This window comes from Triticum urartu, chromosome 1A, assembly GCF_056163025.1.
Source record: "Triticum urartu cultivar PI428250 chromosome 1A, HENAU_Tu73, whole genome shotgun sequence".
NCBI classification, from domain to species: domain Eukaryota; kingdom Viridiplantae; phylum Streptophyta; class Magnoliopsida; order Poales; family Poaceae; genus Triticum; species Triticum urartu.
In genome coordinates this window covers 7,385,724-7,407,220 of record NC_141873.1, presented here as the reverse complement: position 1 = coordinate 7,407,220, position 21,497 = coordinate 7,385,724, and the positions used below count along the sequence as shown (strand labels likewise).

The 21,497-nt window shown below is 45.0% G+C and overlaps 2 protein-coding genes, 1 non-coding gene and 1 pseudogene across 3 annotated transcripts in view; 3 read left to right on the top strand and 1 right to left on the bottom strand.

The window, feature by feature from the left end:
• Positions 1-10,660, bottom strand: part of LOC125541371 (uncharacterized) — a 63,630-nt gene extending 52,970 nt beyond the window's left edge. Inside the window, exons 1-3 of the transcript XR_015616041.1 lie at positions 10,519-10,660; positions 9,906-10,072; positions 9,574-9,651 (exon numbers count right to left, since the gene is read on the bottom strand). This is a non-coding gene — a transcript (uncharacterized LOC125541371). The remainder of the gene's footprint in view (positions 1-9,573; positions 9,652-9,905; positions 10,073-10,518) is intronic.
• Positions 6,176-9,066, top strand: LOC125541336 (MDIS1-interacting receptor like kinase 2-like; annotated as a pseudogene).
• A 3,945-nt stretch (positions 10,661-14,605) lies between the features above and the next one.
• Positions 14,606-20,989, top strand: LOC147988226 (uncharacterized). The gene is made up of 7 exons (XM_087534296.1): positions 14,606-16,383; positions 18,903-19,122; positions 19,209-19,604; positions 19,698-19,844; positions 19,939-20,241; positions 20,328-20,408; positions 20,849-20,989. The coding sequence occupies exons 1-7, from the start codon at positions 14,606-14,608 to the stop codon at positions 20,987-20,989; spliced, it is 3,066 nt and encodes a 1,021-aa protein (XP_087390422.1).
• LOC147988227 (uncharacterized) lies at positions 16,776-18,619 on the top strand. Its single transcript, XM_087542610.1, has 5 exons — positions 16,776-16,792; positions 16,868-17,182; positions 17,262-17,400; positions 17,480-18,008; positions 18,567-18,619. The coding sequence occupies exons 1-5, from the start codon at positions 16,776-16,778 to the stop codon at positions 18,617-18,619; spliced, it is 1,053 nt and encodes a 350-aa protein (XP_087398736.1).
• Positions 20,990-21,497: the final 508 nt, after the last annotated feature.

Here is a 21,497-nt window from a genome sequence, read left to right as displayed (position 1 = left end):
CTCGACTTGTCGCAAAAGGTTTTCGACAAGTTCAAGGGATTGACTACGATGAGACCTTCTCACCCGTAGCGATGCTTAAGTCTGTCCGAATCATGTTAGCAATTGCCGCATTTTATGATTATGAAATTTGGCAGATGGATGTCAAAACTGCATTCCTGAATGGATTTCTTGAAGAAGAGTTGTATATGATGTAGCCGGAAGGTTTTGTCGATCCAAAAGGAGCTAACAAAGTGTGCAAGCTCCAACGATCCATTTATGGACTGGTGCAAGCCTCTCGGAATTGGAACAAACGCTTTGATAGTGTGATCAAAGCATTTGGGTTTGTATAGACTTTTGGAGAAGTCTGTATTTACAAGAAAGTGAGTGGGAGCTCTGTAGCATTTCTGATATTATATGTGGATGACATATTACTAATCGGAAATGATATAGAATTTCTGGGTAGCATAAAGGGATACTTGAATAAGAGTTTTTCAATGAAAGACCTCGGTGAAGCTGCTTACATATTGGGCATTAAGATCTATAGAGATAGATCAAGACGCTTAATTGGACTTTCACAAAGCACATACCTTGACAAAGTTTTGAAAAAGTTCAAAATGGATCAAGCAAAGAAAGGATTCTTGCCTGTGTTACAAGGTGTGAAATTGAGTAAGACTCAATGCCCGACCAGTGCAGAAGATAGAGAGAAAATGAAAGATGTTCCCTATGCTTCAGCCATAGGCTCTATCATGTATGCAATGCTGTGTACCAGACCTGATGTGTGTCTTGCTATAAGTCTAGCAGGGAGGTACCAAAGTAATTCAGGAGTGGATCACTGGACAGCGGTCAAGTTCAGAGAACAGCGCGCTTTACTGATAAGAGAAGCGCATACCAATTCAACCTCAAAAATCTATCAAATTCAACTCAGCTAGTGCAGTGAGTGACTGACATGCTAATAACCGTACAGAGAGGCAGAGAGCACCTCCCTTTATTCCAAAAACAAGTCTTCTTCTACCTTGCTTAGTGCCTTATCAGATGTTTGATTCGCCAGTTCGATGGATGATGGGAGGTCGACAAGTGGATTTGACACCCTTTTGATCGCTACAGAAAGCGCCAGTAACCCACTTGAGCCTTGAATTCCACAAAAGCTGCAGCCACTGACTTCCAGCAAGACCTGCGGTCCAGGATTTGCATTGACCACAATTCAACACGGAAACCTTTATTTCCAAAATCGAAGGAATTCCAGTCACAAGTCCTTGAGCTACTACCACTCGCCATTTTCCAAAACAGGTTGTCATGATCGGGCAGACTTATGCCCGCAGGAGGCCCACTGGGCAGGTTTAGCTAGGGCCTTAATCCGCAAGTTATCTATTTTAATTTTTCATCGTGATTATATATATAAGTTGTAAAACTCTATGACAATCAAGCAATAAGAATAAATCTATTGCCCGGCTCCCAGACGAGCCGGACCCTAACCCTAGCCACCTCCTGCTCTTGCGCCGCCGCCTCCTCCCTCGCGCACGACGGCGCCTGGCCGCCGGCGGCCGCGAGCCTCGCCACGTCCAACCCCCTCCTTCCCCTACAACCTACGCCCTAGACCCGGTAGGGTCCTAACTCCTACCAATTTGGTATCAGATAGCTTGGGTCCGATCATGTCTGCTCCACCACCCACCCCGCCGCTGCCCACCACCACCGCATCCCCCTCCCTCTCAACTACGTCGATCGACCTCTCCACTGCGCCGCTGGCGCTTCCCACTACGCCGCTCGGCTCCACCACGGGGGCCTCCACCGACCAGTCGTTGCCCCGGCGGAGATCACCGGGGTCCTTAATGACCTCGTCATCGCCATCCAGGGCATCCGCCTCTGCCTGGCCGGGCCTTACGGGCAGCCGCCGCCCTTGCCGCCGGCCGCTGCAACCGGGCCAGCCGCCCTGCCCTGGTATGCGGCCACCACGGCGCCGATCGGGCCTCTACACCACCACTGGCCAGGTTAGCCGCCGCCCGCCGTCGCCCCCCACTGGCCGGCCCCGGCGATCGCCATGCCCCCGACACCACCCGGGTCGGGGCAGCCGCAGCCCCAGCTGCCGGTCCCACTGCCTCCCGCTGCCGCGCCTCAATGGCCACAGTGGCTGGTCGCGGCCCTCGCTGCACCTCCCACGCCACCCGGGTTCGTGTCGCCGCAGCCGCAGCTGCCGGCCCCGCCATCGCCCAGCAAGGAGCCCGGGTCACCACGCAGGGAGGCGTACCGATCCACCAAGTGCGCCTCCCGCCGTTGCCGTCCCCAATACCGGCCTGGCTGACCGGATCATCGCCGCCACCCGTCTACACATCAGCTGGAGCCCCGCCAGCACCCACTCTGCAGTTCGGCGATCCCTCCGGCTCAGTGGGGCACTCCACGGGCCGCAGCCATGCTGACCGGGTGCCCCAATCCTCGCTGCTTCGCACCTCCGAGCCAGTCGGCCACGGCGCTCAGACTCAGACACCGCCGCGGTTTGCCAAACTTGATTTCGCCACCTATGATGGCACGGAGGACCCCCTCAATTGGCTCAACCAGTGCGAGCAGTTCTTTCGCGGGTAGTGCACCCTCGCCTCGGAGCGTACCTGACTCGCCCCCTACCACCTCTGCGGTGCGGCACAGACCTGGTACTACGCCCTTGAGTAGGACGAGGGCAGCATGCCCCCTTGGGAGCACTTCCGCGAGCTCCCCCTCCTTCGTTTTGGGCCACCAATCCGCGGGAGCCGCCAGGCAGAACTCGGCCGCCTTCCCTTCACCTCCACGGTTTAGGACTTCGCCGACCGTTTCCAGGCCCCAGGCCATACAGCCGACAGGCCCAGCTCGAGGAGGCCGCTAACAGGATACGTGTTTACATTAAATGGTGGAGCTGTCAATTGGTGCAGTTCTAAACAAAGCGTTGTGGCGGGATCTACATGTGAAGCGGAGTACATAGCTGCTTTGGAAGCAGCAAACGAAGGAGTCTGGATGAAGGAGTTCATATCTGATCTAGGTGTCATACCTAGTGCATCGGGTCCAATGAAAATCTTTTGTGACAATACTGGTGCAATTGCCTTGGCAAAGGAATTCAGATTTCACAAGAGAACCAAGCACATCAAGAGACGCTTCAATTCCATCCGGGATCTAGTCCAGGTGGGAGACATAGAGATTTGCAAGATACATACGGATCTGAATGTAGCAAACCCGTTGACTAAGCCTCTTCCACGAGCAAAACATGATCAGCACCAGAGCTCCATGGGTGTTAGAATCATTACTGTGTAATCTAGATTATTGACTCTAGTGCAAGTGGGATACTGAAGGAAATATGCCCTAGAGGCAATAATAAAGTTATTATTTTATTTCCTTATATCATGATAAATGTTTATTATTCATGCTAGAATTGTATTAACCGGAAACATAATACTTGTGTGAATACATAGACAAACTAAACGTCACTAGTATGCCTCTACTTGACTAGCTCGTTAATCGAAGATGGTTATGTTTCCTAACCATAGACATGTGTTGTCATTTGATTAACGGGATCACATCATTAGGAGAATGATGTGATTGACATGACCCATTCCATTAGCTTAGCACCCGATCGTTTAGTATGTTGCTATTGCTTTCTTCATGACTTATACATGTTCCTATGACTATGAGATTATGCAACTCCCGTTTGCCGGAGGAACATTTTGTGTGCTACCAAACGTCACAACATAACTGGGTGATTATAAAGGAGCTCTATAGGTGTCTCCAAAGGTACATGTTGGGTTGGCGTATTTCAAGATTAGGATTTGTCACTCCGATTGTTGGAGAGGTATCTCTGGGCCCTCTCGGTAATGCACATCACATAAGCCTTGCAAGCATTGCAACTAATGAGTTAGTTGCGAGATGATGTATTACGGAATGAGTAAAGAGACTTACCGGTAACGAGATTGAACTAGGTATTGAGATACCGACGATCGAATCTCGGGCAAGTAACATACCGATGACAAAGGGAACAACGTATGTTGTTATGCGGTCTGACCGATAAAGATCTTCGTAGAATATGTAGGAGCCAATATGAGCATCCAGGTTCCGGTATTGGTTATTGACCGGAGACGTGTCTCGGTCATGTCTACATTGTTCTCGAACCCGTAGGGTCCGCACGCTTAACGTTACGATGACAGTTTCATTATGAGTTTATATATTTTGATGTACCGAAGTTTGTTCGGAGTCCCGGATGTGATCCCGGACATGACGAGGAGTCTCGAAATGGTCGAGACATAAAGATTGATATATTGGACGGCTATATTCGGACAACGGAAGTGTTCCGGAGAAGTTTCGGATAAAACCGGAATACCGGGGGGTTACCGGAACCCCCCGGGGGTTAATGGGCCTCATGGGCCCAAAGTGGAGAAGAGGAGGGGCGGCCAGGGCAGGCCGCGCGCCCCCTCCCCTTCTAGTCCGAATTGGACAAGGAGGGGGGCGGCGCCCCCCCTTTCCTTCCTCTCCTCTCTCCCTTCCTTCCCCCTCTCCTAGTTGGACAAGGAAAAGGAGGGAGTCCTACTCCCGGTAGGAGTAGGACTCCTCCCTGGCGCGCCTCCTCCTGGCCGGCCGCCCCTCCCCCTTGCTCCTTTATATACGGGGGCAGGGGGCACCTCTAGACACACAAGTTGATCTTCGTGATCGTTCTCTTAGCCGTGTGCGGTGCCCCCCTCCACCATACTCCTTGATAATATTGTAGCGGTGCTTAGGCAAAGCCCTGCGACGGTAGAACATCAAGATCGTCACCACGCCGTCGGGCTGACGGAATTCTTCCCCGACACTTTGCTGGATCGGAGTCCGGGGGTCTTCATCGAGCTGAACGTGTGCTAGAACTCGGAGGTGCCGTAGTTTCGGTGCTTGATTGATCGGGTCGCGAAGACGTACGACTACATCAACCGTGTTGTCATAACGCTTCCGCTTTCGGTCTACAAGGGTACGTGGACAACACTCTCCCCTCTCGTTGCTATGCATCACCATGATCTTGCGTATGCGTAGGAAATTTTTTGAAATTACTACGTTCCCCAACAGTTCGACACTCTTACTTATCAAAAGTACTACGATAGATCCCCTATACTTGTGGGTCATCACGCTGCCGCTCCTCGCCCACAGCTTCGCCCGGCTGCCGCCATCTTCTTCCCGAAGGTCCGCTGACGCCGCAAGTCCCGTTGCCGCCTGCTTCCTCTCGTCAGAGACGAAAGAGCGCTCGCCCGCGTGCGTTGACCGCGCCCGCGTGGACCAGGCCTCGATCACCTCCATCCCAGCAGCCCGCGTCCTGCGCCAGTAGACCAACCCAGCACCGACCAGGCCAAGAGCCCATGGTGAGGCACTCACATCCTGCGCCCAGTCCACCCAGCAGATTCGGCCCGTTACGTTTTTTTTTCATTTCTGGATGAATTTTCCTATTTATCCCAGGTTTTAATGTTTACAGAAAAGTCCCTATAGATCATGCATATAATAAATCCACAACCATGCATCTTATTAAAATGTTTTAAATATGAAAAATGTTTAGAATTCTGTCTAGTTTCATAATATCCAACTCTCATCCATGTTAAAAATGTTTAAAATGCGTTTTGATTTAATTTGCTCAAATGCCATGCTAAGACGATTTATTTCATAGCTAATGAACCGTAGCTCCGAATTAAATAAATTATATATGTAACTTACTTAGAAAAATGCATAGATTAACATGTTGCACTTCATTTTCCTGTTTAACAACATTAAAATATGATTTAGGGCAGAACAGTAGCTAATTCAAAATATGCACATGGGGATTTTCCAGATTTGTTGTTTGTTGTGCCAAAGGGATATGCTAGTGTCCGAACAAGAGCTAATAGGCATCTAGTAGGCAGAGATGGAGACACTGAAGAATAGTCATCCAGCAGAAGCTTCCACTCAAATGATGTGGGTTCACTGAGGACCTCATAACACTATTTACATATCAATAGTTGCAGTGTGTATTGAATCACATCCCCTACCACACACAACATGCAAACACTAGGCAGCAAAATGAAACATTTGTGATCCCCTTCTCTTGCAAGAAGCACATGCAGCACGCCATGGAGGGATCTCGCTGAGGTCTCAACACATGGCCCTCCTCCACTGGAAGGCTACACTTGCAATTCCATCGCTACAGATGAGCTCCTGGCAGGAAAACACCAGCCCATGCAACTAGACGGGCGTCATGTGCACAGCTATCCACCATGGCCGTCGCATGCCCTGGGTGGTGACCGACATCTTTCTGCCGGATGATGGCATCCATGGAAAGCTTGGTGAGCTCAACTTCTCGGCTCTTCCGTTCCTCACATATATCAACCTTAGTAACAACAGTCTACATGGTGCACTACCCGCTAGTGTCAGCTCCCTGTCAGAACTTTCGGTACTTGACCTTACCCACAACCAGCTCACTGGGAAAATTCCTTATGAGATTGGTGATCTGCAAAGTCTTAGGCTGCTTTATCTCGCATTTAACAGCCTCACAGGAAATATCCCTGCATCTCTAGGTAACCTAACAATGTTAACTGAACTTGTCATTCACCAAAACATAGTATCAGGACCAATTCCTGAGGAGATTGGAAGGCTTGTCAACCTACAACTTCTACAGCTAAGCAACAGCTCCTTAGGCGGCATGATACCAAAAACCCTTGGAAATCTGACCCAACTAGATACTTTGAACCTGTATAATAATGAACTTTCAGGGCCTATACCCCAAGAACTAGGTAGGTTAGTCCATTTGCAAAGTCTTGCGCTTGGTTCAAATTATTTTTCAGTTCCAGATCCAATCTCCATAACCAATCTCACTAGATGAACATGCTTGATCTCTCTGACAATCAAATAACAGGTTCGATACCCCCGGAACTTAGCAAGCTCACTATGCTAAATGCGCTTTATCTCTATGAAAATCAAATCACAGGTTCAATACCCCCAGAACTTAGCAACCTCACTATGCTAAATACACTTTATCTCTATGGAAATCAAATCACAGGTCCAATACCTTTAGTATTGGGCATCTTACTGAATCTCCAAGACCTAGAATTGAGCAACAACCAAATATATGGCTCTATTCCCGACTTCTTAGGAAATATTACCAAGCTAGTACACCTATCCCTCTTTGAAAATCAGATAACCGGTTCCATCCCCCAGGAAATTGGCAATATGATAAACCTCGAATATTCAGGCTTGCATCTGAACCAAATTTCAGGATCAATACCAAAAACTTTTGGGAAGTTGCAAAGCATCCGAAAACTGTAAATCTTTATTAACAAATTATCAGGCCATCTCCCTCACGAATTTGGAAATCTCACCAGCCTTGTTGAACTTGGGGTGTCTTACAACTCACTTTCAGGACCTTTACCCGAAAATATTTGTTCAGGTGGCAGACTTTAAGAACTCGTTGTATCTTATAATAGGTTCAATGGCCCCATTCCAAAGAGTTTAAAGACATGTATGAGTCTGGTTAAAATTAACCTTGAGAGGAACCACCTAAAAGGAGATATATCTCAGAATTTTGGTGTGTACCCACAACTCGTACAAATGCGCTTGGCATCAAATAGACTCTCGGCGCACATCTCACCAAATCTAGGTGCAAGTACTCAACTATTGATACTACATCTAGCACAAAATATGATCAGCAACAATAATCTCAGTGGTGTGTTGCCGCAACAACTTGGGAAGTTGAAGATGCTAGAATTTCTGAATTTATCACATAATCAGTTTGGTGGCAGCATTCCATCCTCCTTCGCAAGCATGTTGAGCCTTTCAACACTCGATGTGTCATACAATGACTTGGAAGGACCAGTACCAACAACACGGCTACTCCAAAATGCTTCAACAAGTTGGTTTCTTCACAATAAAGGTCTGTGTGGTAACCTCTCTAGCCTACCACCTTGTTATTCAACTCCAGTAGCTGGTCACCATAAACGGAAGATACTTGGTTTACTTTTGCCAATTCTTCTTGTGGTGGGTTTCAGCATTGTTGTTGCAATTGTTGTCATAATAATGCTTAATCATAACAAGAGAAAACCTCAAGAAAATGTTACTTCTCAAGGAAGGGACCTATTCTCTGTTTGGAATTTTGATGGAAGATTAGCATTTGACGACATTGTAAGGGCAACAGAGGACTTCGACGATAAGTACATCGTTGGAACAGGAGGATACGGCAAAGTCTATAAGGCACAACTCCAAGACGGGCAGCTAGTTGCTGTAAAGAAGCTTTATCAGACTGAAGAAGAGTTGGATGACGAAAGAAGGTTTCGCAGTGAAATGGAAATCTTATCACAGATCCGACAACGAAGTATTGTCAAAATGTATGGATTCTGCTCCCATCCAGCATATAAATTTCTTGTCTATGACTACATTCAGCAGGGGAAGCCTCCACATGACATTGGAAAATGAGGAACTAATAAAGGAACTGGATTGGCACAAGATAATTGCTCTTGCAAATGATGTGGCTCAAGCAATATCTTATTTGCACCACGAATGCAGTCCACCTATAATCCATCGAGATATCACGAGCAATAACATCTTACTTGATAAAACCTTCAAGGCTTTTGTCTCAGATTTCGGCACAGCAAGGATTCTTAAGCCTGATTCATCAAACTGGAGTGCACTTGCAGGAACGTATGGCTACATAGCTCCTGGTATGTACTAGTACTACTATAACCTTTCTTCTCACGTCAGAAGGACTCATCTGACGGAATTCTAATGTTTTTATTTTGTGCAGAATTGTCATACACATATGTTGTGACAGGGAAATGCGACGTCTATAGCTTTGGAGTGGTTATGCTAGAGCTAGTGATGAGGAAGCATCCAAGGGATCTATTAGATGGTACTTTGTCAAACGGAGAACAAGTCATATTGGTGAAAGATATTCTAGACCAACGACTGACAACACCAACAACAGAAGAGAATAGGTTATCTCTGCTCATCAAGCTGGCCTTTTCTTGCTTGGAATCTTCTCCACAAGCAAGGCCAAGCATGCGGGAGGCATACCAAATGCTCATCGAGCAACCCTCCTCTAGTTCATGTTCCGTGCATTTCAGCGCACTTACATTACAACAAGTAAGGATGAGTTGATGACTCGTTGTATGTCTATGTATTTGTAGCCACTCTCCTGATATAGTAAAAGATCACCATCATGTGGCCGTGGTTTTTTCCCGCAAGGGTTTTCCACGTAAAGATCGGTGTCCCGTGTTCTTGATATTTTTGTTTGCTCGCTTGCTGATTTCCGACAATGCACAAATATAATTTGTTTTGTGGGGTGCTTGTAAAATGTATGCAGTGTCTATGTTATATTTGTTTAGACATAATACCCACATACGACACGTTGTTTTGGCTGTTCTCTACATTCTACAAGGGTACTTGATATGGTGTATTAATATTTCTACATTTATCTACTAACTGGCGTGATATCAGCGGTCATGCTTTATTGTTCTCTAGGAATCAAGGTAAAATACCTTGGACCAAGCAGGAAAAATCACAAATCAAGTGGTCGATGCGTAAACAGGAACAAATGAATGTAAACACGCAGAGCTAGGTGAGTAAAAAAGGAAAATTACCACAGTCCTATGTAAAAGGACTTACAGAGGATTGTAGGGCAGGAGTATGAAGTTCTGGTCCTTGTGATGGAGCATTGTATCCAGGAGTATGTAATCCTTGTCCCTAGGATGGAACAACAAATAATTTACTACTACACTTAAATTCAAGCATTAGTTGGCGAAATTGACATGGAACAAAGATACAACCTTCTTTTCTTCATGCCTAATACAAGCTAAACAAAGGATGAGATGAGATGAAAAGCCCCAGGTGACAGTCAATGGTGAGAGCTAAGCTAGTGCAATCATAGACATGAAGAGTGCAATCAGAGACATACTAAGAACAAGATGTACAATCGTATAGAGAATAGCTCCATTTACCATTGTTCAACGACTTGCAGTGGTATGAAAGATACAATGAATTTGTCCATGCACAAACAAAGCGCCAACCATGTACATCAAGATCAAACCTACACCATAGCTTGTTTTTGTTAGTTTCAGATACGAATTGACGTGTGTGGCACTGCAGGCAGTCCTAGTTGATCCTCCTGCACAAGCAGAGGAAAGCAAGCACAACAAATTAGTCTACTGGTTGAGACACAAGAATAGACGTTCACTGAAACTGAAATGAAGCAGAGTATGTGCTGTGGTATGATAGGACCGAGACAACAGTAATTGTTCCAAAAGCTCAGGGTCAAATCCATCATATAGAACATGTTTGGCATTAAAGTGATTTGCATGTCCTCCCATGAGTTGTTTTTTCTGGTAATATCAAGCTAGGATAAGCTCAGTTGTTCACACCAACAATATATGTACTTGCCATGAAAGTGAACCCGAAATACACAATTTATAGGTTAGGAAATACTTCCGTAATGATCGAAGGTACCTAGCCTGTCATTTCGATCATGTGACGAGATAAAGAAACCCTTTTACAACTTCACTCACTGTGATTGCACGGGAAATGTCACAGAAACTAGTCAGGTAGTTGACATACCTGCTGCCTTGCCGGGACATGACCACTTGGTGTAGCACGTAAGTTAAGCTCAGAATAAAGATCTGCCTCCTCGATTCGAAGTCCATGTCGGCTTTGAAAGCTTGATGCATTTTAGCAGGGGAAAAAATCAAATGTGTATGAAAGAACGTCAACTAGATTCAGGATTCAGCTATACCTTGTGGGACAACCTTTTAGATGGTCACTTGTCAACGTTAATGATGGCAGCATGGACTGGCGAGCGACCGCGAAGATAGGAGAAGAAGACGGCCCTGTGGCGCGTTGTGGGCATTTCATCGAACAGGTGGAGTGCGGGAGCTGATCTTTATGGCCACGGTTGCCTCTCTCCTCGGTACCCTCTCGTCCTCGATGTAGAATAGCGGACGTGGTCGGTAGCGTTGCCGACGAGCGGACACCGTAGTCCCTCGCCGGCGGTGAAGAAGCTCGACGAGGCCGGCGCAACTTGGCATCGGTGGCCCGCAGGCCGGAGGAGGGAGAAGCAGGAACCGCTTGCCTCAAGGAGAGCCAAGTAGTGGGCCGGTCCATTACAGGCCTTTTCCGTTTTCCTTTCTTTGTTTTTCTTTTTTTTTTCCAGTGTGAGGCCTTTTTTTTTGTTTATGATTATGTTCCAAAAATGCACTACAATGAGATGAATATAATTATATATATTACTACTTAATACAATTTTAGAAAATGTTTACCATGTAATCTAAAAATGTTTGGCAAATATCAAGTTTTTGTTCTCGCGGTTTAAAAAAAATATGTGTACATTTTAGAAAAATATTAACGCATTTAAAACATGTCCATGCATTGTATATTTTATGGCGGCTGCTACAAATCAACCGACTGATTCCCACAAGAAATCAGTTAGGTCTGTAGCCGTCCGATTCGTCATGTAGCCGTCCGATCACGCACAGGAAGCCCCCGTCGTATCCTTGTCCCTCCGCCGCAGCGGCCCATGTATCGCAACAACACCGGCCGCCGTCGGGGCGTGCTGCGTCGCCGCACCATGGCACCTCACCCATCTGACCAGTGACCAGCATCTTCGGCGAGTGTTGCATCCCAAAATCAGCCGCAGCACTGTCGACCGCCGACGGACCACATAGCAGCAGCGTCACAATTGTTGCATAGCAGTGCCGCCGTGCCGGCAAAGATGCATTGTAGCACCGGCCGCCGCCGACAAATCCCCGCGTCAGAGCGCCGGCAGCACCGTCGAACGTTGCATCGCAGCAACGGCAACCGCCGACGAGCCGCCATATCAGCGAAGCGTCGCGAGGTGCTGCATAGCAGCGCCGGCAACCGACGACGGCCGCCATGTCACAGCACCGACAACAGCGTTGAACGTGGCTGCGTTCACGAGTGCTGCATAGCAGCCGCCGGCGACATCGACGAGTGCCGCATCGCAACACCGGTGCCAAGGAGCTTTGCGTCGCCGCACTGGCGGCACCGTTCGGCGTCGAGTCGCAGCACCAGCAGCTCCGAATCAAACGACGAGGGCTGCAACGCAGCCACCGGCAGTTGTCGACGATCGCCGCGACGCAGCGCGGCAGCACCTGCGTGTGCTCTGAAGCAGCAGCGGGGTGGTGCTTGGGCAGCCATGGCGGACGGCGCACCGGTGTGTGGTCTCGCGCAGCAGTGGGGTGGAGCTTATGGGGTATGTTTAAAAAATTATGTTCATGACAGTTTGAAGAAAAATTCATCATATATTGGAAAAATGTTCACATGTATATAGAAAGTGTACAACGCGTATTACAAAAGGTATTCATGGTGTCTTTAAAAGCAATTCTTAAGGTGTATCTGAACAATATTTCACATGTATTCATAAAATGTTCAATGTGTATTCGAAAAATACTCAACGTGTGTTTGAAACAATATTGAACATATATTCAAAAAATATGTTCAAACACGTATTTGAAAAAATGTTCATCATGCATTTAAAATATGCTCAGCGTGCATACAAAAATTGTACAACGTGTATTAAACAAGTCCATGTATTTGAAAAAACCCCAAAAAAAATCTTGAAAACATAGAAAGGATAAAAGGAAAAACCACGTGGAACGTTCCCAAACCCGGTGGAAGGTTGAATGAACCGGTGTAGAAACTTCGCAAAACCACTCGTGTACGTGTTAATTAATTGGACCGGCCATCCTACCACTCATCTACTGCGTTCGGTCTGAAGGTAACTCATGTCCAACTGGGAACTTCCTGTAATTTGGTGCCCATGACGGATCTCACAATTACCACACTTGATGTGGGACGAACGAGCACTTGACGCCTCACTATTGATATGCTTCACCATTGCCCAAGGAAAAATGATGTGGGTCGGGCAATAGCCCCGGCACCGGTCCCAACCCGTTGTCTCTTGCCACCCACAATTGACGTTTTCCCTGAAAGAAAACACGACCGATGTTGCTAAATTGCCACCTCACCACCCCTGTCCGAGCCGTTGTCTCCGTATCGTCCACCTCTCTACTTCCACCGCCGCAATTATAATATTTAGTACTCCCTTCACTCCAAACTAATTGGATCGGAGAGAGTACAATTTTTCTCTCTTTCAGAACAGAGTTCTACCACCAATTAAGGCACAAATAAATTTCATTGACCAATACTCATTTGAAGAAAGATGATAATCGCTGATCCAAGTCTATGGAAAAAGAAGAAGGAAAGCTATAAGAAAGATCACCAGAATCGTGATTAAGCCTGTGAGCCAACATATATTCCCGTCGGCCCCGCGTAGACTCCCAGGAAAATGTCATTTTACTGTGGGCCAGACACTGACCGACAGGTTTTTTCACCATATTCCTGTAGGTTCTGAGCAGGCGCACAGGAAAAGTATATCCCTGTGCGTCGCGGCCCACAGGAATCGCATTCGGCCATTCGCGCCCGCGGGCTGCCGCTTCGCGCCATCGGGTTTTTATTGCGCGCGCATTTTTCCGGAGAGGCCCACCCTTTTGTCTATTTTCCTGTGTGTTTGGGCTCACAGAGTTAGGCCCAATACAAAAGGAGAGGGCAAACACGTACAGCCTCCATCCCCAATTCAGTCGTAGTCTCCAGAATCCTCTCGATCCCCAATCCAATCCTGCGCTTCACCGCCGCCGCCACCATCGTCCGGTCCACAGCCGGAGCCGCTGCCACACCATCCTCCGGTTCACCGCCGCCGCCGCCACACCATCCGCAGGTCCACCGCCGTGGCAGCAGCTACACCATCCTCCCATCTACCGTCGCGGCTGCCTCCCCTCCCTGCGGAAGGCCGTCCTTCCGCCTGCATCTTCCTCACCACTTGCGTAGTGCCAGTCTCTGCCTCGCCACCCGCCGGAGCACCAGCATCTGCCCCCCACCAAGCTCCCGTACTTGTCCCCCCATTCAGATTTACACGTCTTCACCTCCGGCTGCCTGTACTCCTCTACTCGCTGCCTCACAAGTCCCCATTCTCCATATCTCTGGTAATATATTACCTTCTTTTCCTAGATCTACGATTTGTTTGCTCTATTTCTTGTGTAGCGTACAAGCTTCGTTGGAACTAATTTAGGCACATCTGATTAGTATACGGTTGATTTGGATAAGTTCAAACACCAATTTTTATGGGTTCCAACGCAAAACTAGTTGTACATGACCATGTACAGTTCTTTGGTGTGCAAGTTGATTTGGACAGATTAGTTTTGGTTGTTCTTAGACGTAAGTTGGAGCTTCTGTAGAAACATCAGTGAACAGCTAGCATGTAGCTTATGTACATGACCATCTAACTGATTCATTTTTTCTAGGTTGTAGCTTCCGTGACACCTACCTGCTATTTATTTATTTATTTAAAGTGAATTTAAGATCTATAAATCCTAGAATAATCTTATCTTTTCATATTCCAGAAATCAGTGAACAGCTAGGGGAGTTGGCTGGCCACCCTTTTTGACGCCGTAATTTCCCAGCTTGAACAAGTATATTGGTAAGTTATAGCTTTGAGCTCTTAAATTTATGTCTGAAACAATTGTCTTTTTGTGAATTGCTATTTGTGCTGCTGCCCTTTAGTATGCTATTATTTTTCTGAAATAGCCCCATTTCTGTGAATTTTATTTCAGTATGAGTTCTTGGTTAAATAATGGAGAACCGTGATTGGATGTATAGTGGATGGGTGTTTGGTCAAGTCCCTTCTAATATATGGCTTGAAGAAACTGCACGATTTATAGACCGGGCCTTCTCTTCCGTAGCTGAAGGTGGTAAAATTAAGTGTCCATGCGCCAAATGTCGGAATTATTTTCCGCAAGAAAGGCACATTGTAGAGAAACACTTGTATAAACATGGGTATAAGCCAAATTACAAAACCTGGACAGAACATGGTGAGAGTTTTGTAGCTGCTGCTGATGGATCTGTCCCTTTAGTACATCAAGAGGGCTGTAATGAAACTGATCGAATGGACAATATGTTGGTTGACTTAGGTGGTAGCCATCTTCCACCGGTTACTGAGGAGCCAACCTCCTCTGCCAAGGCTTTTTATAGGATGGTCAGTAGTGCCGATGAATTGGTACATGAGAACATAAAACACTCACGTCTTTCTGCTGTAGCTCGTTTGCTGGCTATGAAATCACAATACAACATGTCCATTGCACATTTTGATGATACCTTAAAAATAATCCATGAACTTTTGCCTCCTGAATCTAATTTGTCCGAAGACTTCTACCAATCCAAGAAACTCTTAGAAGGTCTTGGGATGCCATATGTCAAAATAGATGTGTGCAAAAATAATTGCATGTTGTATTACAAAGATAACAAACATAAAGAGAAGTGTGACTTTTGTGGCACATCTCGTTACGAGGAAGGCCAAAAGAAAATCCCACGTAAAGTTTTGCGGTACCTCCCTCTAAAAGATAGATTGCAAAGGTTGTATGCCAATGAGGAGACCGCAAAGCTTATGCGTTCTCACACTCCTTCCGGGTCTGATAAGATGGTCCACCCATGTGATGGTGAGTCTTGGCAAGATTTTGATAAGGATTTTCCAGAATTTTCATGTGATCCGAGAAGTGTGCGACTTGTCATAGCTACAGATGGTTTTACACCATATAGTTTGGTTGCTGCTCCGTACACGTGCTGGCCAGTGTTTGTAGCTCCGTTAAACCTCCCCCCTGGTTTTCTCTTAAAGCCAGAGTTTATATTTCTTAGTCTTGTGATACCTGGTCCTGAACATCCTGGAAAGAATTTGGGCATTCTAATGCAACCATTAGCAGATGAGCTTATGCAACTGTGGCTGGGGGTTAATACATGGGATGCCTCTGTGAAGAGAAACTTTTTAATGAAAGCAGCTTTTCTATGGTCAGTCCATGATTTCCCTGCTTTTGGTATGTTTGCTGGGTGGAGCACTCATGGGAAGCTAGCTTGCCCAGAATGCTTGAGTGATTCAAAATCATTTAGACTTTCGCATGGGCGTAAGGCTTGCTGGTTTGATTGCCATAGGCGCTTTCTACCTCCTGACCATGAGTTCAGAACCCAAGCCAATTCATTTAGAAAGGATACAATAGTGCTTGAGGGGCCACCAAGGCGTTTGACAGGGGAGGAAGTGCGAGCTCACATGGTTGCAAATGTATATGACACAGATAACTATAATAAATTGCACAACTGGACCCACATAAGCTGCTTTTGGGATCTTCCATACTTTGATAAACTGAAGCTTAGGCACAACATCGATGTGATGCACAATGAGAAAAATGTAGCAGAAGCTATATGGAACACATGCTTTGACATTCCTAATAAAACTAAAGATAATGTGAAGGCAAGAAAAGATCTAGAAGAAATATGCCATCGCCCTAAGCAGCATTTGCATTTGAAGGACAATGGGAAGTGGTTCAAGCCAAGGGCACCATTTGTCATTGAGAAAGATGATAGGTTAACCATTCTTAAATGGTTTAAAGAGCTGAAATTTACCGATGGATATGCAGCGGGTTTTAAAAGAGGAGTTAGCTTCCAGCAAAGGAAGATTTTTGGGCTTAAAAGTCATGATTACCATATCTTCATGGAACGGCTGCTACCAGTTGCATTTCGTGGCTTCATTCCGGAGAATATATGGTTATGTTTGGCCGAGCTAAGCTTTTTCTATAGGCAGCTATGTGCAAAAGAACTTAGCAAAGATGTTGTGAGCTCCCTAGAAAAGAATGCTGCGGTGCTTGTATGCAAACTGGAGAAGATATTCCCTCCTGGTTTCTTTAATTCAATGCAACATCTAATTGTACATCTTCCCTATCAAGCTCGACTAGGAGGCCCTGTCTTAACCCCGATGGATGTATAACTATGAGAGGTAAATCCAGAACTTGTAGTCCACTATAAGGTGGTGTGTTGGCTCTTAGGCTAACTTCTTGACTTGCCCTCGCAGATGCATAGGTAAACTTAAGACAAAAGTGCGCAATAAGGCTCGAGTTGAGGGCTCCATTGTTGAGGCTTATCTCGTTGAGGAGTCAACTAATTTCCTGTCTTTGTATTTTAATCCTAAAGTACGGTCAGTTAGAAACAAGGCACCTCGGTATGATGATGGGGCCTCTACATTTGAATCTGCATGTGACCTTGAGATATTTAAATGCCCTGGCCGATGCATGAGCCCTCAAGGATACCGTGAGCTCAATAACGACGAATACAAGGCTGCTTTCTTGTACATATTGACAAACATGCCTGAAATGGATGATCTTTTCAAGTACGTCTTAAAATCTCAATAACTACTGTGAACAATAATATGTTTTCAACTGTTCATAACTCTAAATAACTTCGTGTAGGGAGTTTGATAATGAGCAGTGGAAGAGCCCTCGAGTTGTTCCAACACCGAAACAACTCCGTGAGTTAAGACTGAATGGCTGGAAATCAGGACCTACTAGATGTCATGGACCTAATTTTTTTGACTGGTTTAAAACTAAAGTATTGTCCCTAAAACACTTAAATTTGTGCCCAATATTCAATTAGCTCCAAAACTGACATAAGTAATTATATCTTGCAGTGCATGAAGTCACCTAGCATTCACAATGCTTTACGCCAAATGTCTTATGGTTTTCGCACAAGAGTTGTTACTTATGGCTGTTATGATGTGAATGGGTATAGGTTTCGGTCAGAGAAGTATGAGAGGAAGAAATCTGAATTAACTACAGTCAATAGTGGGGTTTGTGTTACTTCACTTGATGAAGATGACAACCAATTCGATTATTATGGTGTAATTGAAGATATAATTAAAATAACTTGGGAAGGTAGAATGAAACTGGAGCTAGTCTTATTTGATTGCCGCTGGTTTGATCCAACTTCAGCTGGGGTAAGGAGAACTGAAAATTTGGGATTGGTAGAGATAAATCAGACCTCCAAACTCTCAAATTTTGATCCATTTGTTATGGCTGGTCAAGTTAGTCAAGTATACTACTTGTCTTACCCATGTAAGACTAGAAGAGATCTATTGGACTGGTCGGTGGTATTTCGAGTTCCTCCACGGGGCTATGTTCCTCCAATGGCCAGCAACAACCTTCCACAAGAACCACACGGTGTCTTATTCTATCAAGAGGATGGGTTGGAAGGCACTTTTACTATTGATATAGGACTTGGCTTAGAAAACATGGACTCATTTGCATCGGATGAGATTACTGATCCAAAAGAGATAGAACATTTGGAGAAGCTATCTGCTGCTATCCAAGAAGATGAAGATGAAGAAGGGGAGGAAGAAGATGAAGAGGATGAAGAAGATGAAGATGAAGAGGAAGAGGAGGAAGAATATGACGAAGATGAAGAACTTCAATCCCCAACCTATGATCCAAATGATTTCTAATGTTGTGCTGGTTTAGTTTTAGTGTTCTATGGTAGTTTGTGTTATTTTGTATACTAAAAGCAATCGAACGTTGTATTTTAATTCCTGTGTTGGAAGCAACTGAAACTTGATATTATTTATATTGAATATTTCTGAAAGTTTCTTTCTTTCTTGCAAATATGTGTTATTTGACATGTAGCCCACATGGTTTTCCTCTCATTCTGTTCAAATTTGTATTCTAATTCTAGTAGGTTCCCTCTGTAATAGATTTGTCTAACATCTGAATTTGTCTTTATAGGAGATGACTGGACTTCGTCATGTCCGTGCCAGGAGCGGATCAGGCAACAATAACTCACAAAGGACAATTTCTGGCAGCACTAACTCTACCAACCTTTTGTCCCAAAAGAGTAATGTGAACTCATCTCACCCTTCATCTGAGAAGCGTAGAGGAAGACGCATGAGAGCTACTGTTGAATTAAGAGTGCCTCCACGTGGTCGCAAAGTTGGCCTTCAACCTAAAGGTGAAAGGTATCGAAAATGATGTATTGTTGCACATGTGTTTCCTGTTTTTCTAGAACTTGTCAATTAATATAGTTAAAAAAAACTTTCAATTAATAACATTTAGTGCATGTAGGCAATTTAAGTATGTACCCTATCATCCCAAGAACTACAAGTACACTACACAACTTGGAGTTCTTCTCAAACGTGAATACCCAGGAAAAATAGAAGAAAAAAATGATGATGGTGTCATCACTAATACGCGCCCGGCTTTGGAGTGGTACGATTACTATCATGATTCGACCCTAGATTTTCAGCAGCGGACAGCCGCAGATCGTGTGAAGGAAGAGTTTTGGGTAAGTATATTTTTTTGGAGTAATTGCAATTATACATATCTTTGTATTGTTGTAAAAATCTGATCTGGAAATTTTTGAACATGTAGAACTTGTTTGAGCTGCATGTGGATGACGAGGAAGATGATAGTGCCCGAATCCGAATTGAGGAAGAGGCAAACCGGATTATTGACACCTATGCAAGGAAAAAGGTGAAAGACATGTTGTACCAACTGCGTGTGGATGTTGTGAAGCTTTACTATGAGAATCAAGGAGAGAAGCTTGATGACTCGATGGCTTGTGCAAGAGAACTTGAATATGAGCAATACCTCCAGAGTAGGATACCATGGTGCAAGGAAGTTGCATGGCCTGGACTATGTCGTTATTGGACATCAAAGGGATACAAGACCAACAGGGGGAGGGGACGAGAAGCTCGCTTGAAATCTGAGGATATTGCTCAAAACAGAGGAGGCTCACGACCTTTTGCGGAGGCACAACAATATTTGGTATGTCGTGCTTGTTGTATGATTTGCTTCATACTTAGTTTTTCTGTTACATGACAATGCCATGACTTTTCTTGAGTTTCTACGGTCTTGTAGGAAGAGACTCTTGGACCCGAGAAGGCGATGACGCTGAATACATATACTGCAATGAAATGTGGAATGAAGAATGTGAGTAGCAGCGGCAACAATGGTGCAATCATTAGCAATGGTGCAATCATGAGCCAGAAGGCACAAAAACGCATTGTATGTCATTGTTTCTACTGCCATACTGCTTATAGATTTTGAGGATGTTAATTTACTAGCATGTTGTGAACAAACTATAATTTTTCATTGTTAGGATGACTATACTACATTGGTCAAAGAGAAGTATCCAGATAATTGGGAGGGAAGAGAGTTGGACGGTGAGCTGTTGTATGAAGCATCAGGTGGCATTCCTCATGGTCGTGTGTCAATAGGCGATGGGGTTGTTAAGAAAGAAGATATTAAATCAGCAGCTAGGAAAAGGAATGCCAGTGCACCAATTTCGCTCACACTTCAAGAGAAGGAACAACTCAGGCGTGCTAATGAAGAAAATGCAGAACTCAGGCGTGCTAAGGAGATGCTACAGCAGAAAGTAGATATGCATGGGCAGCTCATAACTGTATGTACAAATTAACGCCCAAATTCTAAACCAATGGATCTCAACTTCTCAATTATCAACTCGAGTAACATTTCTTCCTTTTGCAGGCACTTTTCAAGGAGATAGGAAAAGAGTTGCCAGCGCATATACTACATATACTAAGCCATGGAGCTGTTTTGCAACCAGAAGTAAGTGTATGAGAAACTTGAAGTTATCTATATCATATGGATGAATGTGTGATGTCCACTACTCAACTTGAATTTGTGCATTCCTTCTGACCTGTCTACGCTGATGTAGCTGCAATATCAACATTATGTTGCATATGAGATTTTTTTTCATGTTTTATATCAAGATATTTGGCTGTTTGCATCTGTGAGCTTGTCTACTCTCATAAGATTCTTTAGCTGTTATGCCCAATTTTTTTTTCATGTTTTATATCAAGATATTTGGAACTTCAAAGTAGCCTGGACATGTAAATGAAAAGAAAATCCATTCTTGGTGCCAAGCATTAATCAATAAATGGAAATTATTTTGTTCTGTTGTCTCCACTTATTATCCAACAAAGTATTGTGTTTTTATTGTTCTAAATCAGATTAAATAACAATTTGGTTACTTGGGCTTGATTCAGGGGACAAATAACTCGTCTCAAGCCGGCTCACAAGCGGTTGATGGCAACAATGATGTCATGGAGTCGAGAGAGGAGAACGACACCACTGGGAATGTCGGTGATCAGATCGTTGACGCAGCAGCCAACCATGGCGGAAACTGATTGCTCAAACAACATGATAACATCAGACTGTAGGTGGTCTTCATACGCTCTTTTGTGGACTTGTGTATTCAATATGGTTTAGGAATGAGAACTAACATCTGGTGGTAGTTGCAAGCCGGCGTATTTTGCTAGTATTGTTGTAGTTGGAAGGTCCTTTTGTGGATGGTACCATTGTAGCCTTGTAGTGTACTTTGTTGATCTATATGTATGGAACTAATGATGATATATGAAGTCTGATGTTGTCATATAAATCTATTCTCACATGGTCTCTGTGAAATAATGTAACATCTGTAGCATCTGGGTTAAGCACATTGCTTTTCCGGCAGGAATATGAAAAAAAACATCATGATGCAACAGTGACGGCCAACGGCTGACAGGAATGCACGAACGTTGCAGCTTTCCTAGCACAAATTCCTGTCGGCTGAACCTACAGGTATAAGTTGGTAGGAATGCCTCCTAGTACAAATTTCCTGGCGGCCTTTCCTAACAGGTGGTTGACAGGAATATG

Coding starts and splice junctions, on each gene's coding strand:
- LOC147988227 (XM_087542610.1), top strand. Junction 17,183..17,261: donor GAAATGGATGATCTTTTCAA/GTACGTCTTAAA, acceptor AACTTCGTGTAG/GGAGTTTGATAATGAGCAGT. Junction 17,401..17,479: donor TTGACTGGTTTAAAACTAAA/GTATTGTCCCTA, acceptor TATATCTTGCAG/TGCATGAAGTCACCTAGCAT.
- LOC147988226 (XM_087534296.1), top strand. CDS start 14,606: ATGGAGAACCGTGATTGGATGTATAGTGGATGGGTGTTTGGTCAAGTC. Junction 19,123..19,208: donor GTGTGAAGGAAGAGTTTTGG/GTAAGTATATTT, acceptor TTGAACATGTAG/AACTTGTTTGAGCTGCATGT. Junction 19,845..19,938: donor AGAAGGCACAAAAACGCATT/GTATGTCATTGT, acceptor TTTCATTGTTAG/GATGACTATACTACATTGGT.